Source organism: Dromiciops gliroides, chromosome 4, assembly GCF_019393635.1.
Source record: "Dromiciops gliroides isolate mDroGli1 chromosome 4, mDroGli1.pri, whole genome shotgun sequence".
Classification (NCBI taxonomy): Eukaryota; Metazoa; Chordata; class Mammalia; order Microbiotheria; family Microbiotheriidae; genus Dromiciops; species Dromiciops gliroides.
In genome coordinates, this window is record NC_057864.1 from 16,299,545 (window position 1) to 16,317,601 (window position 18,057).

Genomic DNA, 18,057 nt, shown 5'->3' on the forward strand with positions numbered 1-18,057 from the left:
GCTGGGGGGTCTTCTCTGTACCAGCCATCCCAGATCAGGAAGAACTCCTCCAGGCTATATTGATGTGGGGGCAATGATAGAGGTTGGGTGCTATTAGTAAAGAATTACACTAGGGCGAGACTTTTTGTTCAGACAGGGTATAGTGACTTGCCCAAGGTCACACATCTAGAAAGTATATGAAGCCAGAGTTGAATTCAGGGAGATGAGTCTTCCTGGCTCCAGGCACAGTGGTGCCATTTAGCTTCCTGATGGAGAGGCTGCCTCTCTAGAAATTCAGGTTTATGGTCACTTGTGGATAAATATCCATGACAATGAAGGCATAAGGGGATGAAGAGAACAGATTACAGAAAGGAGAATCCAAAAAGGCCCGTGCAGCCCTCCCCTCCCCCAGCAAACTCCTGCCTCCAGGAGCCTGGTGTCCACCCCCTCTGTTCCTTCCATGCACTGGTCCGTCCTACTAGCCTCTGTCCACACCCAGCACTCTCCCCATCCGCGTGCCCCTGGCCACACTGCCGCCAGGTCTGCCGAGCTCTCCTCTCTTCCTACCACCTCTGAGAAGCCCGGATTTTCATCTGGATTTAGTGCCAGCATCACCTGCCAGATGAGGCCTCTTCTGACCCTCCCAGCCTTGCCCCCTTCCTCCCCCATACCCTGTATTTATTTTGTACAGTAGGAGAAATATATGTGCCCTCATCGTCTCCTGGGAGAAGACGGTTCATTTTTTTCTTTTGCATCCCTAGCACATTGTGCAGAGGCTGAACATAGTAGGTCTTCATAAATGTGTATTGATTTGATTGATCGGTATAGGCATGTGCATTTCTGTGATTGGCTTTTTCCTTAGTATTGGCAACTTCCAGAATTGTTCCTTGTGTGTTTTTCTGCTGGACTTGGGCTCTTCCAATATTTTCCTCCATAGATCTTTGATACCGTCCTTTGAATTCTCTGCCTTATCATTTTCCTGGTTCGCCCCCACCAAATATAGTGCTTGTATCTTCTCGTAAAAGGGATTTTTATCTTCTAGCAAAGGAACAAAAGCCACAGCTCATCTACACACACACACACACACACTCTTTGTTAAACGGGCTGAGTCCTTGCTTATGGAGTGGCCAACACATGCCAGTGCTCAGATGATGCCCTTATCCCTTTTGAGCAGAGAAGCCAGAGCAGGGCAGAGATGAGGAGAGAGAGTGCTCTAGGCCTGTGGGGGACGGGCAGAGACAATTTCATCAAGACCAGAGTCACGGGATCCAAGAGTTTGTGGTGGGGAAGATGAGCCATTAGGAAGGGCTCAGAACAACAGTGTTTCCTTATTCTGGAAGCCGTAGGGAGGCCCAGGGGGTGACATCATCAGGCCTGCACTTTAGGAAAACCTCTTTGGTGACTGAGTGGAGAGTGGACTGCAGTGGGGGAGACTTAAGGCAGTCAGACCCCCCAGCCACTATTGTAGTAGTGAGACGTAAGGGGACGAGGGCGTGCACGAGGGTGGGGGTGGTGTCAGGAGAGAAGGGGGCGTAATCAGGAGATGCTGCAGAGGTGAAGTCGCTAGGCCTTGGCAACAGACTGGGTACCAGGTGAGAGAGTGAGGCTTCCAGGATAACATAACATCTGGATTTCCTCCCCTAGTACCCAAGAAACAGGCCGTTTTAAACATACTTTACCCAAGTAGACTTTTACCTTGCTCTGAAGGAAGAAGAGAAATATGGAGGCCTGGCTTATTGGGCCTTAATTCGAATGAATCGCTTTAAGTTCCTAGACATCTGGGATAACTTTGCTCTAGGAATTTAAGTATGAAATTATCCAATTATTATACTTTGCAAAAAAACCAAACAAAACAATTATTATAGTTTGGCCTGGTCTAGATAGTTTAACCAAGTGTTTCTTTAAAAAAAAAAATGAAACCAGTAAAACCCGCCACATTTCATCAGTTTGGTGAGCTAGATGCCAGATGGAGACAACGAAGTAAAATTTTGTCATTGGGTGGGTGGGTCGTCTGGCCGTCAGAGTCACTCCACACTGTTCCGCTTATCATACCTCCCACAGAGAGGCAGCCCAGGCTTGGGCCGTGCTTTTAAAAGCATCATGGTCCTTCTTAGTCCTCCGTAGTGTAGCTAATGAGCCAACAGGTACTGACTGAAGGCCTACTATGTGCCCTAAGGGTGGGCCCGAGGAGGAGTGTGGGAGAGAAAGCAGCACAATGCAGTAGAAACATTGGGTCCGCTTGGCCAAGCATTGGTCACAATGCGTGCCGCAAGATGAGCATTTCATCTGTTGTTAGGAATGTTTCCCATGCTTATAGAGGTGGTTTTGGGAGTGTGGCCCCGGGAGTAAAGAGAACTTCCTAGGGCAGGACTCCCGTACGTCTGCCTCAGAGGGAAATGACATTTACGGTTTGGTTCTTCCATTCGCTTGGCAGAGAGAAGCCCCTCAGGAAGTGCCTTCGGAAGCCAAGAGAACCTGAGGTGGAGGAAAGACATGACTCACTGGCGTCAGAACACAGAGAAGCTGGACAAGTAAGAGATTGGGCCAGAGACACGGCCAGGGCACCAGGGATGCGGCCGGGGCGCCAGGTGCCAGGAGCGGGGCTCATTCTGAGGGCGCTTCTTAACTTGTGACTGTTCCCGTTTTGCCCTTAGGATGCCAGGAAGCCTTGTGGGGAGGGGGAAGAATGGCTCTTGTCCTTATGGCCCCAGCTGATGGCAGAGGTAGAGATGGCCTGAGTCGAGAAGGGCCCCTATGGCCAGCCTGCCGAGAACCGGGGCCTGGGGCCTGGGGTCCGGGCAGCTCTCTCTGACTGGGGCACAGAGGCATCCAGGCTGTGGGCTGACACCCAGTTCCCATGCCCCCACCTCGGGTCAGTCACCCTAGAAGTAGGGATTCCTGGATGGCAAGACGGTCTGTTTGAGAACAGGCTGTCCTCTCTGACTCTCATCCCAAACCCATTCATTGTGTCCATGTTTACTGAGCGTCCTGTGAGCCCTGCTCTCCTCTGGGCACCTGAAGTGAGCCAGGAGGATCAGAAGATGGGCCCCCACACACACTCCCCACATGCAGAGCACGGGGAGTCTGGTGTGCGGCTAGAAGGTGATGGGTGGCCAGTGCTGCACACGTTTGCAGAGCCAGCCCCATGGACAGAGATGGATTCCCAGATGAGACCTCAGGCAGAGGGGTGTCTGAAGACAAAGAGAAGGGGGAAGGTCCTTCCCCCTGAGGGCTATAGGGCGGTGTCCCAGGGGGGGGGGGGCACTGAGACAGTTGTAGGTAATGCCGGCTGAGAAGTCTCCGGAGTGACTGCAAAGTTGTGTTTGACCCCTTGTGTTACGACATCTGGTTCTCTCTGCTTTTGTGTCTTTGTGCGTTCTGTTGCTCCTTGTCTTCTTGGATTTTCCCATGAATCCCCTCCCTGACTCATCTGCTATTTTTCCGTGCCCCTGTTCTGTCACAACTCTCACTTGTGCATCGCCTGACCCATGGGCCAGGGTTCTTCCTCCTGTTCCAGTTTGGTTCTTTAAAAGCTTCCACATGCTTGTGTTTTTGCCAGTTCCGCTCAAGACTTTTACCAGGCCTTGTTAGATCCAACATTTTACAGGTCAAGCAGCTGTAGCTGAGAGAAGTTGAGTGATTTACTCCAGATCACACTAAATGGGAGCAGAGAAAGTGGACAGTGGTCGTGAGAGAAGGGAGAAAAACAGGCTGGTGGCTAGAGGCAACAGTAGGGTCAGTGATGGTTCTTTTCAGCTCGCACCCCGTTTGCAGCCTGAATGCAGGAAGACTGTTGTAGGCAGGAGGATAAAGAACGCTAGAAGGGGGGCAGCTAGGTGGCGCAGTGGATAGAGCACCAGCCCTGGAATCAGGAGGACCTGAGTTCAAATCCGGCCTCAGACACTAGACACTTACTAGCTGTGTGACCCTGGGCAAGTCACTTAATCCCAATTGCCTCACTTAGGGAAAAAAAAAAAAAAAAGACCGCTGGAAGGGAAGGGAATAACTGTGGGAGCGAGAGCCGTTAAAAAGCAGGCAAGGAGAGGATGGCAAGGGGAGAAGTGATACCTTTTCCTCTACGAATGAAGGGAAGAAAGAGAAAAGAGATATGATAACAGAAGGCAGAGGGGAAGAGAATTCAGAAAGAGGACATGCCGAGTCTCAGAATCACTTTAGGGACCCCGGGGAAACTGGGCTTGTTGAATGAGTGACGTCTGCAGTGTGAGCAGAGATGAGGGGTTACTGGGAAATGGGGTGATAGGAATAACACTGACAGACCCCAGACAAAAGAGAGGCCCTCCCTCAGGATCCAATAGGCAGGTTCCTTTGGTGGAGCTGAGACAAACGTAGAACCAAACCTCCAGGGAGGGGGAGCCCACTGCTCCCCTCGGTGAATCGCTCTGTTTGTAGGGAGGTTGTTCCCACCCACAAACCTGAAAGAAGTGGCTGAAGCCGAGAAGAAATGTCCTATTCTTCCGGTGAAGGTCAGAATCTCTGACTCTGAGGCACCCAGAGCAGGTGCTGCATTTTTTCCATCCTTGAATAATGTCCCAAGCTTGGAATTGTGTGGAATGGTGGGATCCCAGATGTGCACAGATTCTCCGGGTTGTTAGCAGTGTCAAAAACTCCTAAAAGATGGGGAGTGAGTGAATGCCTGTTAGGGCCGCCCTTAAAAAAAGGGCTTTTATAGGCCAATTAATGCAGAATAGGAGATCACTGCTGGTCCACACTGTTACAAGAGTGAGGGCCAGGGAGGATTCTAACTGAGGCACTCAGTGCAGGTCTGAGAACACAACACAGGCTTAGGGAGGGGTGAATGAAGGAGGGAAAGCCGCTCCTCAGAGTTCTGCCTTGGTTTTTGTTTGTTTGTTTTGGGTGAGGCAATTGGGGTTAAGTGACTTGCCCAGGGTCACACAGCTACTAAGTGTCAAGGGTCTGAGGCCGGATTTGAACTCAGGTCCTCCTGACTCCAGGGCTGGTGCTTTATCCACTGCGCCACCTAGCTGCCCCCCTTGGGTTGTTTTTTTTTTTTTTTTTTTAACACATTCTGGAAGCCTGAATGAGCTTCCTCCTCCACTCTCTGTCTGTCCTGATCCCTCCCACAGGCGGTTTTTCCACAGATGCTGCGCTTTGTAGAAGCTCCCAGGCCCCAGGCCCTGGCTTAGGGGTCCCTTCTTCACTTCTGCATTCACTTTAGTGGGTTTGGGTTTTTAACTAAAGGCAGCAAGTCACCCATCAGCTGGCCTTACATTTCTCGAGGCTCCACACCGGAAAGGTTAAACATGGCTATGATGTGTGGCGTATTTTCTTGTCTTGTCAAGATAGTCATTTACCGGGGGCAGGTAGGTGGTGCAATGGATAAAGCACTGGCCCTGGATTCAGGGGGACCTGAGTTCAAATCTGTCCTCAGACGCTTGACACCTACTAGCTGTGTGACCCTGGGCAAATCACTTAACCCTCATTGCCCCACCAAAAAAAAAAAAATAGTCATTTAGGCACCTTAACTCTCACACGTCATTAACTTTTCTTCCTTTGCTGAGCAAGTGCAGACATAACAGTAATGATGGGGTGAATGAGACTTCGTAGGCTTTGGGGTGGGAGAAGTTCGGGAATTAGCCGTGCTAATGTTGGTGTCCTTTCCTCTGGAGTCTGCACATCTGTCTGGTGTACAGTTCTTAGCGTTTGTTATTGGGACACAAATATTTGCCCATAAAAGTGCTCATTGTACTGGATATTTTTATAGCAACTAAAATCATCTGTGAGGATGAAAATGAAAAATGCCTTCATTGCACTAAGTTGTCTTATTGGCTGGGTGACTCCATCATCCCATTAAGACTTCAGTTGTCTGCTGTGATTAGATGTGTCAAATTTTCTGGGAAAATAGATGCAACTTTAGAGAAAATAAGTCCTTTTCTCTCAAAGAAATGTACCAAAACCCTTGGCATGGTAACACGCCTGTTCCCAGGTAACATGCTTATTCCCAGGCAGACTGCTGGGGAATGCTGCACAGCTGAACCCTGAGCACAAGGACCATGTGGGCACTTCCCATAATGGCCTGGCCTTTGTGCTGTGCTGCTGCCCGTCACCCGCCAGGCCTGGGACTGAAGCAGAGAAAGGAGGAGCCCCCAACAGGCCTTTTCTCCTTGTGTAGAGTCTTGTCTCTTCCTCCTCCTCTTTTTCTGTATGAAATAGTTTCCATTTTTGAAGATGGGTTGAAATGTATTTTTGTTGGGTTTTTGGCGCATTTAGGTAGAATTCCTGTAATACTGTTTCCTTAGGTCCAGGGCAGAGATTGAACATGAAGCTCTTATTGATGGAAACCTTGCCACTGAAGCAAACCTCATCATTCTGGATACATTAGAGATAATTGTCCAGGTAGGTGTCGTGAAGAGGTAAGGATGAAATTACTGCCTCAGGAGGCTGTGGACCCGTTTCACGGCTAGCGCCTTGGTAATCCCCCCTGGGGCATCTCTGAGAAGTGGCCAGGCTGCCTCCAGTGGAAATCTCCCATGCAGAGAAACCTGCTGTGTTCTGAGTGGCCGCTTCTGCTTCGGGGCAGATCCCGTTCTGTTCTGAAGCAGAACCGGCCCTCTCTGGCCTCGGCTCCACAGTCCGCTGTCCATGGGGAGGGGCCCAAGGGTAGGACGGTGTCCCGTGGGGGCGTGTGGTGAGTGCCTGATGTCTCTGTGTCACGGCTTGTTTCTGTATTTCAGACGGTCTCGCTGGCGGAATCCAAAGAAAGCATCCTGGGAGGGGTGCTCAGGGTGCTTCTGCACAGCATGGCCTGCCACCAGAGTGCCCTCTACCTGCAGCACTGCTTTGCCACCCAGCGAGCCCTGGTCTCCAAGGTGGGCGGCCCCCGCTGTCCTCCGGGCCCTGGCTTCGGGAGCTTGTGTGTGAGCCGGTCCTGGGGCTAGTGTGAGGCACGGATTCCTTTTACAAGGGCCTCATAGGGGTCTGTTAGCAGAGAAGAAGCTCAGACCGGTCCCAAGGGAGAGGCTTTGAGGACAGAAGACATTGAAATTAGCAGCTAGATTTAACTTGGACTTTCTTGAGTTCTGTCCTCCCATTATACCCACTCCCCATTAGCACAGACAAGCTCTTGAAGTGGGGTCTACGGCTGGGGTGCTGAGGGGTCCATGGATAGACCTCAGGGGCCCATGAACTTGGATGAGCAAAAAAATTAAACTCTAACTGAAATTTAGCTTTTCCTGCGATTATGCGTACTTTTTAAACACACTTCTCCTGATACGGGGTCCCCGGGTGTCACCACACTGCCAGACGGGAAGTGAGCCCCACAGGGTTAAGAGCCCCCCGACTGGAAGGTCAGGAGACCACCGTGGGAGGGTCCTGAACTGTGAGACTTTCTCTGGGTCAGTGAGTGGCAGAGCAGACCTGTTTCCTTGGTCTTTCCATGTTGTTTTTCCCTGGGAACATCACAGAGGTGGAAGGTGTGCCTGGGCACGTCTCCCCTCCTTCCTCAAGCTGGATGCCCGAGGGCCGGTTTCCGCGGGCCTCTGTCCCTGCCCAGTCACAGTCTCATTTCCTTACAGTTCCCGGAGCTGCTCTTTGAAGAGGAGACAGAGCAGTGCGCCGACCTCTGCCTGCGTCTCCTGCGTCACTGTAGCAGCAGTGTCAGCTCCATCCGCTCCCATGCCAGTGCCTCCCTTTACCTTCTGATGAGGCAGAACTTTGAGATCGGCAATGTAAGCCCCTGCTGGTCAATGGGGAGGCGGGGGCCCCATTCTGGGCTCTGTGGGAGCACCCCCTGACACCGTTGGTCCCCAGGGGAGACCCCTCTCAGACCCTGCTTCCTCCCTGCTGTGCCACCCCTGGGAGCCACCGTGCCAAGAGATGCCATTGAATCAGGAGCACACTGGCCGTGCCACCTCTCAGCTGATCTCTTGGGCTGTGATGGAGGCAGGCTCTGATGCCCGTAGGCTGCCTCTTAGCCTAAGGCCCCTGGACCATTGGGCTCCCAGCACTGATTTAAGCAGCATCTGAACCTGTCTCTCATTTCAGCCAGTTCAGTCTTTCTGCTATCCACAGTGTGGCCCTGTGACTTGAACATTGGACTTGAGATCAGAGAGCTCTGAGTTCAAATCTTGTGGCATTTACTTTTTTTTTTCTTTTTTTTTTTTTGTGGGGCAGTAATGGTTAAGTGACTTGCCCAGGGTCACACAGCTAGTAAGTGTCAAGTGTCTGAGGCCGGCTTTGAACTCAGGTCCTCCTGAATCCAGGGCTGGTGCTCTATCCACTATGCCACCTAGCTGCCCCCATGGCATTTACTTATGTGGATGAGTGTGCATATGTGTGTGTGAGGGATGAGTGTGTGATATGTGCGCGTGTCTGTGTGCCCCTCGTCTCCAAGCTCTTCCCGCCTTGACAAACGAACGCTTTCCACACCGTTGCAGAACTTTGCCCGCGTGAAGATGCAGGTCACCATGTCCCTTTCATCCTTGGTGGGCACCTCCCAGAGCTTTAATGAGGAGTTCCTCCGGCGCTCCTTGAAGACCATCCTGACCTATGCCGAGGAAGACCTGGAGCTGCGGGAGACAACGTTCCCTGACCAGGTCAGCAGTGAAGGACACCGGCCCCCAGGCCTGACTGACCGTACGGGGCCCCAGGGCCGGGCGGGGAGACCAGGGGAGGGCGGCTCCTCAGCTGAGCCGGCTCTTGTGGCCGCCCTGCCCACCCTGGGGCCTCCTTCACGCTTCAGTCTCTGGGCTACAGGTGCAGGACCTCGTCTTCAATCTCCACATGATCCTCTCTGACACGGTGAAGATGAAGGAGCACCAGGAGGACCCCGAGATGCTCATCGACCTCATGTACAGGTGGGTAGCGCCCCCTCCCAGGCCGCATTGATACAGACTCAGCACGCCCTCCTCTCGGGCCCCATCCCCCCATTGCCCCGGAGACCCTTCGGGATAGAGAGCTCCCTCCCCCGCAGCTGCACGGCTTACACTTGTCTCCTCCACCGCCCTGTCTTTCTGCAAGTGGCCTGAGGGCCCTGGGGTGAGCCAGGGGCGGGACAAGGCTTCCTGTAGGGGGAGCTCCAGGCTTCTTCTTTTCTTGGACTGTCTCCTTAGTGGGCAGGGTGGGGGGCACCTCCTGGGCCGATGCCCTGACCTCTGGGGGCTGGACGGTGGCCATTTCACGTCTCCCAAAGGTTCTCCGCAGAGTCGGAGGGGGGCAGCGGGACCTCCCATCCAGCCCTGTGGGCCGGCACTAGCTCAGCTGCGTCTCTGTCCCAACCAGAATCGCCAAGGGCTACCAGACGTCGCCAGACCTGCGTCTGACCTGGCTGCAGAACATGGCCGGCAAGCACTCGGAGCGGAGCAACCACGCCGAAGCCGCCCAGTGCCTGGTCCACTCGGCTGCCCTGGTGGCCGAGTATCTGAGCATGCTGGAGGACCGGAAGTACCTGCCCGTGGGATGCGTGACCTTCCAGGTGGTCCCTGAGGCGGGGCGGGTGTGCTGAGCTCATTGGCCAAAGAGCTGGGTTCAAGTTCTGCCTTTGGCATCCCCTATCTGTGTGACACTGGGCCAGGGACCTGCCCTTTTAATGCTCCAGGCTACGTGGGACAGAGAAGGTGCTGGTAGCCTGCTCTGGCCGAGGAGGTGCCCTGTCCTGCCCGGCGTGTTGGAGTGCAGGTCTTATTTCTTACATAGGAGGAAATGCCTGTTCCTAGAGCAGTTCGGTAGAAGAGACAGGATTTGAACCCAGTGCTCTGTCCACTCTGCCCCTCTGCCCTCTTCACAGCTGTAGGGTGTGAGATGAGAGTCAGACACCTGCCTTTTTGTGGTGAGCTTGGTCTGGAAACCAAGCCAGGACCCCAGACCAGATGGAAAGTCAGAGTCAAGTCCTGGCACTTACTCTTTGTTTAGAGGCAGCTGGTAGTGCAGTGGTTAGAGTGCAGGGCCGGGAGCCAGGGGAACCTGGGTTCAAATCTCACCTAGCTGGGTAAGTCAGGGAACCACTGCCTGCCTCAGTGTCCTCATCTGTAAAATAGGGCTCATGGCACACCTGCCTCCCGGGGGTGCTCACGACAAAGCACTGAGCACGTGTATAAATGCAAGCTCCTTTCCTCCCCTTCTGGGGTGACCTGGGACGGCCTCCTTAGCTCCCCTGTCCCATGAGGGGGGCTGGCCTTCTGGGGCCGCCATCCCCCAGCGTCTCTGCAGCTTGGTGGGGTTGGAGGGGGAAGGGAGGAGCCGAGCCTCTGGGGGGGCACATCTCACCCCAGACCTGCCTCCACAGAACATCTCATCCAACGTCCTGGAGGAGTCAGCCGTGTCGGACGACGTGGTGTCTCCTGACGAAGAGGGCATCTGCTCAGGGAAGTACTTCACGGAGGCTGGGCTGGTGGGGCTGCTGGAGCAGGCAGCCGCCTCCTTCTCTATGGTGCGTGGATGCGCGGCTCCATGGGGTGGGGGCGGGGACAGGGAGTTCTCTGCACCTCACATACAGGCGTACACACAGGTGCACAGAGACACACACAGAGGTGCGCACACACACAGGCGCACATTTATAAATGTGCTTTATTGAAGTAACGACAAGTTCAGCAAGAACATAACGTAGGCGCCTCTCTGGGAGGTCCAGAGCCGGACGTCAGCCCTCAGATGACTCTTTTCCGTGAGGACAGATTGCTTTGCAGGCCCCTAACTAGGCCTGGCGCATGGGCATCTGGCCGGCTCTCTGCAGGGCTCTGCCGTGTGCCCTCGGGGCTGCTTGGAACACCTTTCACAGGGTGTGTGTGCCACGTGAGACCGTGCGCCACCCTGTGCATTTGTCTCCATGTCTGGAACGCCCCTGATCAGCCTTGTTGTCCTTGCTCTTCAGGCGGGCATGTACGAAGCGGTCAATGAGGTTTACAAAGTGCTCATTCCCATCCACGAAGCTAATCGGGACGCCAAGAAGCTGTCCATAATTCATGGTAAACTCCAAGAGGCGTTCAGCAAAATTGTTCATCAGGTAAGGTCACCATCTCCAGGCACTCCACCCATGCAGAGGAACGTTCAGCTGTGGTAGCAGGGCTCTGCACCCCCGCCAGGCCAGGCCAGGCCAGGTCAGGTCCTCTGAACGGAGCATCTTCATTAGGATTCAGATGAGCAAGGCCAGAATCACAGTCTGGGGCCAAAGCGAGCTTATTCTCTAGCCAAAACTTCAGCCCTGGGAGCCGGTGGCAGCTCTCATGGAGTGGGGCTGGGGGTGGGCTGCAGCAGGGTTTGCCCTCCAGCCCTTCAGAAGAATGCGTTGTCCTTGACACCATTTTGAATGGCTTGGGGTTTGCCTGGTTTGCTCACTGCCCGCTGAAAATAAGAGAGCTCCTCGTATTGAATTGAGTTTCTCACCCAGTGGTAGGAGCCGCTCCTCCTGGTCCTTCTGGGTGCAGACGAGTCACGAGGAGCGTTCCTTTGCTTTCTCACTTCTAGGCCAGTACGCAGGGATCCCTAAGGGCCGTGGCCTGGCCCGGACCAGCTTGTGCTTCGTTCTGGTGCCTCTGCTCTTGGGAATCACCAAATGAAGCCCCCACCGGCCCTCAGAGCCAGCAGGGCCCGGGCTCCCCTAGACAAGGCAGGGCCTCCCAGACCCTCCTGCCCTCCGGGCCCCTGCCTGGCGCTGATCCTGCCCCGTAATTAGCTTGCTCACCTTCCTGTCTCTTCCGGGGGCTGTGCCTAGAAGGCTGAGCCACGGCACCGGGGCCCCTCGCGGTGAGACACAAAGCATCCCCCGGGTCAGGCTCCGGCCTGGGTTCAGATGACACCCTCCAATCCACTGAAGCTGTGTTCCTAAGAAACTCTCATAGCTTTGCATGAGACTTTTCTGAGTGAGGGGCAAGTAGCTGGAAGCTTGATGCAGCCACAGCCGCAGCCACTGGCCAGGCGGGACCCCAGGCTCAGCCCTCAGCTCTCACGTCGATGGAGAAGGGGACAGGGTGAGCAGCTGTAGCTGGAAGGAAGCTCAGGGGTGCTCGGGGGGAGGAAGTCAGGGTCTCAGGTGAGCGTGGAGACGCAGGACAGTCTTGTGGTTCCTGACGCTTGTGACTGATTTGGCCAGACCCGAGCTGGCTTGTCTGTGACGTGCCCTTTTCTGCTTTTTATCACACAGAGCACGGGCTGGGAGGTAGGTACCGTCTTAGCGAGATTGACCCGATTCCTCGTGCCCATGCTTGGCCCACATGTGCTAGCTGTGGGCGTTGTGCTGCTGTCTGCTCTTGACCGCATCCATTAACCAAAGACGTTGTTGGGAGCACTGTCCGTTGTAGACACTGGTCGTGAGGGCGGTAGAGGCCGTGCATGGAGAACGAGATGTTTCACTAATGAGACTCCCTGGCGAATGAGCCCCACGTCATCACTCTGGTCTGTTTGCACCTAAAACCGTCTCCTGTTGTCTGACACAGAGTATCCCCTTTGGTTAAAGCAGCCATCTGGCGCTTCACCCACCCCCAGAGGTCGATTTATGGACGTTGTTCAGAGGCAAGACTAGAGTGGCCCACCCGAGCCTGCTTCTAGCCGACTGAGATCTTGGGAAAGGGAGGGACGAGAGAGGGCGTGAGGTGTTGGCGGCCACCACGTTCTGCTCTGGCCTTTGGACGCTGCTCCCTGGGCCGCTCCTAAAGGAAAATACCGATGGGGTTTTACTTTACGCAGCATCCAGGCTATGGAAAAGCAGCGTGTGAGTGAAAACTTACCCTGTGATCCATAGAGAAGCTCGCACTGATGGGAGTTCAGTCACAGTTCCCTTCAGTTGTAGCAAAGAACCTCTGATGCCGCCCAGTACATTTAAAAAATTAAATCTCAGGGCAGCTAGATGGTGCAGTGGATAAAGTACTGGCCCTGGATTCAGGAGGACCTGAGTTCAAATCCAACCTCAGCACTTGACACTAGCTGTGTGACCCTGGGCAAGTCACTTAACCCTCATTGCCCCACAAAAAAAAAAAATTAAATCTCGAGGCTTTACTGGTGAAGTGAGCTTGGCGATGAGGTGACGTTTCATTTCCTTGGGTGTTCGTATGCACCCAGATTTAGGATAAGGCAACTTTCATGTTTAAATTTAGAAAACATCTGTTGCATAAAGACTTTTTCCTCCACTGAAATCAGTACCTACCTACCTTTGATTTTTCTTCCCTATGAAGCGACCAAGTTGCCAGTGAAGTGAATTTAGCAATTTGATGCTTAAAACCTTGTCATCTCTGTCAGCCTGAAAGAAGCTCATTTCCGAGCCTTCCAGGAGACCTCATCAAGTGCTTCATCCATCAGATCTCAAAGAACCACCGTTGTTGCTTGTCGGCCCGACGCTAAATCGACCCCTGAAATTGGTCCTTGTCATTAGTTAGAGCCTCAGTGTCACTCGGTCATCGTGTGCTAGTGCATGGTCCGACACCTCCACGCCCTTGTCTGGTCACTCCGGTGTCCACCTCTGCTGGGCCTCCAGCTGTCTAGCTTCCGAGTGTGCTGCATGTCTGCTCTTTGCTTTTCTTTTGTGAATACTTGAGTGGATGCTTGCATTTTAAAATTTATTTGCTATCATTTGCTGCTTATTTGTTTTGAAATTTCCCTAATTAAAATACTTTCTGTTTTCTCTTCTCTTGCCCCTGGTTGCTGACCCTCCTTCCCACTTTTACTATTGTCTGTTGTGGTAAGTTTGTACTTTGTGAATATTTTTCTTTTTGACTCTGTGGAAGCCCCAGTAATTCCCTTTTGCCAAAGAGCTATGCCAGTCAGTTGCCCAAAACTTGAAAATGGACTCCCTGGATTGACATCCAGTGACGGTAATTCTGGCGTCCTGCCAGGCCAGCTTGAGCTGAGAGCTCACTCCGTGGTGAAGTGAGAAGCTCCTCCGAGCTCACCTCTCATTCCTGGAGGTTGCCGTCATGCTCCCAAAATCGGTACAGATCGGTCTTTGAGTTGGCAAAGCTTTTTGGCTGTGTGTTTGTATGTACCTGAGATAACTCTAAGACTTGATTCCTCGAAGTTTGGGAAGGAATTTCCTGTGCATAATAACAAATCCTGAGCTCTGCGTGAATCGCGGCGGCTGCGATCTGCTCTTCCCATTCTGTAATGGCTACGCAGTGTTCGCCTCCACCCTTTCTCCTCTTGAGCCCTATTATTTTCCTCAAAATAATAGAAAAGAACATGCATTTTAATCCTTCTTCTTCTCATGCCTCCATTTACAGCTTTCATTCAAAGACACAGGTTTCTGAGGTGTTTGAGGTTTTCCTGGATTTCAGTGTAGAAAATCATGGCGTGCATGTGACATGTTCCCTAGTGTGGTTTTTTTCAATTGTTACACAGTGTGAACCGGCCTGATTTTCCAGGGGGATAAGTATAGAGGCTTGTGACTGGTAGGATATAACTAGACAAGACCGTGTCCAGATTTTTGAATTAACCTCTACTTTTTAGAGAGAGTAGCCCCTAAATATGGACAGCAAACATTCAGCAGGACACTTTTTCTCATTTCTTGGAAAGATGAAATGTGCTTCTTTGACAAAAATGCCCTCACCTATGGAGGAAGCTGGGGTAGAAAATCCGGAGAGGCTGCTTGGCCTGCCTGGTCAGGGGGTGACCGAGGGAAGAAGTGGGGCTGGCCATATATGACTGACCTTTGATGGGAGGGTCCTGGGGAACGGCTGGCCCTGTGCCTGCCCCACTGGGGCCGGGAAGGACAGCGCCTGGCCTTCCCCCGATATGCTACAGTGGAATTAGCAAAGCAGTGTTAGCTTCGGGAATAAATGGCAGCAGGGAGACCTGATGATTGTGGCGGATACAGGAGGCCCCGTCTCCTGAAAGATGCCTGAAGGCTAGTTGTTTTCAATGCCGTTGTTCTTAAGCCTTCCAATTCTTTCTCTTGTTGTATTATGTGACCCAACTCTGTGTCCAAAAGTGTTGCTGCCCGCTTCCCTTTTTTTTTTTTTTTTTTTTTTTTTTGGTGAGGCAATTGGGGCCAAGTGACTTGCCCAGGGTCACACAGCTAGTAAGTGTCAAGTGTCTGAGGCCGGATTTGAACTCGGGTCCTCCTGACTCCAGGGCCGGTGCTCTATCCACTGTGCCCCCTAGCTGCCCCTGCCCGTTTCCCTTTTGCCCAAGAAGACCTCGGCTGCGGCCCCACCCTGGTGGAAGTGACTCGTCCCTGCCCAGTCTTGTCGGCCTCGAGGAGGATGCCCCCCACGAGCAGTGGCCTCCCCTATCTGTAGCCTGTAGTGGGGTTTTTCTCATTTACTCTTGGGGTAGGCAGATCCCTGGAGGTCCCTGGTAATCAGCTCTAGATCCCTAGGTCCCCGTGGCACTTAGAGCCAGGAGAGTGGAGCTGGCAACCCACCTTGTAACAGTGAAACCAGTAGGCATTAAGTAAGCCCTGCTCTGTCTGTGTGAGACGGGTGCCCACGCAGAGCGAGCTGGTGCACCCAGTTCCCATGCCACTTTTTAGAGCTAAGCCTCTTTGGCGCCCTTCCAAAAATGCTTGTGGCGAGCCACGGTGCCCAGCACGTGGCACCCCTCCGACCTGGACTCCTGCCGGCACCATTGGAGGCTCTGAGCCTCCCTCCCTCATCAATGAACGGACACAGCCCAGCATCCTGGCCAGTCCCAGCTCGGGCCACCTTCACCCCCTGAGTCCACTTTCCCCGCCCCCTGCAGAGCTCAGGCACTGTGTGTGGGGCAAGCAGGGCCTACTGGGAGATGCTTAATGGCATGGATGACATTCATCTCTGCCGGGGCTGCTTAGAGCTTGTCTAAGTCTAGACACTGTCATCACACCTTGATGTGCGGGTGCCTGATTGCTGAGGAGTGGATGCCCACCCAGGGGGGTAGATCTGGCCCCAGCACAGGCCTGCTACCAGGCTCCCCTCCATGCTCTCCACTGTGCCACCTTCCTGGCCTTCTCTCCCCCCGGGACTCCCCCCACCCACACACTCCTCCCTTCTTCCTCCTTTTCTTCCTTCTCCTCCTCCCAGCTTCCCAGCCCTGCCCACTGCTCTAGCCGCCTCCCAAGTCCCCTGGCATCTGCAGGGCCGGCGTCTAGGCCTTTCAGGGCATCTCCCAGGTCTGCTCCGGCCCCCAGGAGCAGGGGTGCAGTTTGGTTTGGTCGTTCGGTCAGAGTCCTCTCCTTTATTTAGGGCAGGACACGGAAGCCAGCAGAAGCAAGAAATGACATGCTCTGTCGCCTGGGATTCCACTGGCGCAGGGAAGGGAATGGGCATGTCTGTGGTGCCTGCTGCATGCCAGGCACTGGTCTCAGGGCACATTCTCCCTCATCTGGTCCTTGTGACAGCTCTGCCAGGTGCATGCTTGTTATCCCCATTTTGTGCTTGAAGAAGCAGGCAGACAGAGGTTAAGAGCCATGGAGCATCGAGAACCAGGATAAGTGTGGCTCTGCCTGGCCAAGTCGTTTAACCTCTGCTTACCTGTTTTCCTTACCCGTCAAATGGGAATAATAATAGCCCTTGCCTCCCAGGCAAAGCACTTGGCACAGTGTGTGGCACATAGTAAGCACTCTAGAAATGTGGGTGATTTTTAGCCCTTGCCTGGGTCTCACAGCTACTTAGTGTCAGAGGCTGGATTAGAACTCAACTCTTCCTGAGTCCAAGCCCGCACTTGCCTCCAAGTGAGCAAACATCTTCCATAGATATCAGTCACCACCCCTGCTGGCCCTCATAGCCTCAGAGAGGGGCCTGAGGCTCTGCAGTCTCCTGTCTGGCCCCCTCTCCCTTGCTTTTGATGAAGATTCTCTGGTTGGTGTATAAAGAATACTTAGCACACTCTCCTTCCTCACCTGTCTCCTTTGACTCCTCGTTCATCTCCAGGGCCTTCCTAAGACTTTTCTTGTCGTGACCCCCTCCCCACCTCCAGTTGTCAATGCTTCCTCCTGCCAAAAATCACCTAGCATCTATTTATTTTGTATTGGGCAGCTAGGTGGTGCAGTGGTTAGAGCATCAGGCTCAGAGTCAGGACGATCTGGGTTCACATCTGGTCTCAGACCCTTCTTAGCTGTGTGACCCTGGGCAAGTCACTTCACCCCATTTGCCTCAGTTTCCTCACCTGTAAAATAAGCTGGAGAAGGAAGTAGCAAAACGCTTCAGTATCTTTGCCAAGAAAATCCCAAATGGGGACAAGAATGAACAAACAACTGAATGACATTTTGTGTTGACTTGTCTGTGTGTGTGTTGCCTCTCCCAGCAGAATGCAAACTCCTGGAGGGCAGGGAGTTTTCTGTCTTTTGATCTGCATCCCAGAGCCCACAGGTTCCTATTAAGTGCTTGCTGAATTGCTCAGGGATGTTGAGGAAGTGACTCCTGCATTGAGCAGTAGATTGTACCAGAGCATCTCAAGGGCCATTTTCAACCCTAAATTTTTAAATAACATGTTAAGTAAGTTTGCTTCCAAGTGAATGGAATAGGGGCAGCTAGGGGGCGCTGCAGCGGATAAGGCACCGGCCCTGGATTCAGGAGGACCTGAGTTCAAATCTGGCCTCAGACACTTGACACTTAACTAGCTGTGTGACCCTGGGCAAGTCACTTAACTCTCATTGCGCGCCCCCCCCCCACCAAAAAAACCCCACAAAGTGAATGGAAGAAGAGTTTTTCTCTTCCTACTTCAGATTGTGTACATTGTTTTTTATTGCATTTGATTTTAGATTTTTCCCCATTCTCAAACGTTTCTTGTCCTTCCCACATGCCTACCCCCTGAAATTTAAAGAGAAAAGGAAAACAAAACTATTTTAATAAGCGGGCACAGTCCAGCAGAATAAATCCCTGAAAACGTTTCTCCTTCTGGGTAGTGGCTGATTGTCTCTTTCAGGAGGGGGCGGCTTTCTTTATCTTTATCGCTGACGCTTTGGAATCAGGATTGATCACTGCACTGATGAGAGGTCGCTACGGTGTGGGTGGTGTAATATTGTCTCCGTGATCCTGCTGGCTTGACTCTGCATTAGTTCATACAAGTCATACAGCCCAATTGTGCTCTGTTACATTCGGGTACCAGACTTTGGGTTCAGCCACTCCCCAATTATTGGACACCCCCTTAGTTTCCAGGTGTTTGCCAGAAGAACTCCTATAAATATGTCTATCGATAATAGTG

General features: G+C 52.9%; 1 protein-coding gene across 8 annotated transcripts in view; it reads left to right on the top strand.

Annotated features, from left to right (window-relative positions):
- DOCK7 (dedicator of cytokinesis 7) overlaps nt 1-18,057 on the top strand; it is a 171,812-nt gene that overhangs the window by 144,979 nt on the left and 8,776 nt on the right. For 5 of the 8 annotated variants that reach the window (XM_043964124.1, XM_043964126.1, XM_043964129.1 and 2 more), the window contains 10 exons: nt 2,414-2,510; nt 6,258-6,354; nt 6,693-6,827; nt 7,533-7,685; nt 8,394-8,552; nt 8,713-8,813; nt 9,238-9,430; nt 10,241-10,384; nt 10,823-10,954; nt 12,092-12,106. In XM_043964124.1, coding sequence (XP_043820059.1) covers nt 2,414-2,510; nt 6,258-6,354; nt 6,693-6,827; nt 7,533-7,685; nt 8,394-8,552; nt 8,713-8,813; nt 9,238-9,430; nt 10,241-10,384; nt 10,823-10,954; nt 12,092-12,106 — 1,226 coding nt within the window. The remainder of the gene's footprint in view (nt 1-2,413; nt 2,511-6,257; nt 6,355-6,692; nt 6,828-7,532; nt 7,686-8,393; nt 8,553-8,712; nt 8,814-9,237; nt 9,431-10,240; nt 10,385-10,822; nt 10,955-12,091; nt 12,107-18,057) is intronic. The other 3 variants (XM_043964125.1, XM_043964127.1, XM_043964131.1) reach the window with 1 other exon arrangement.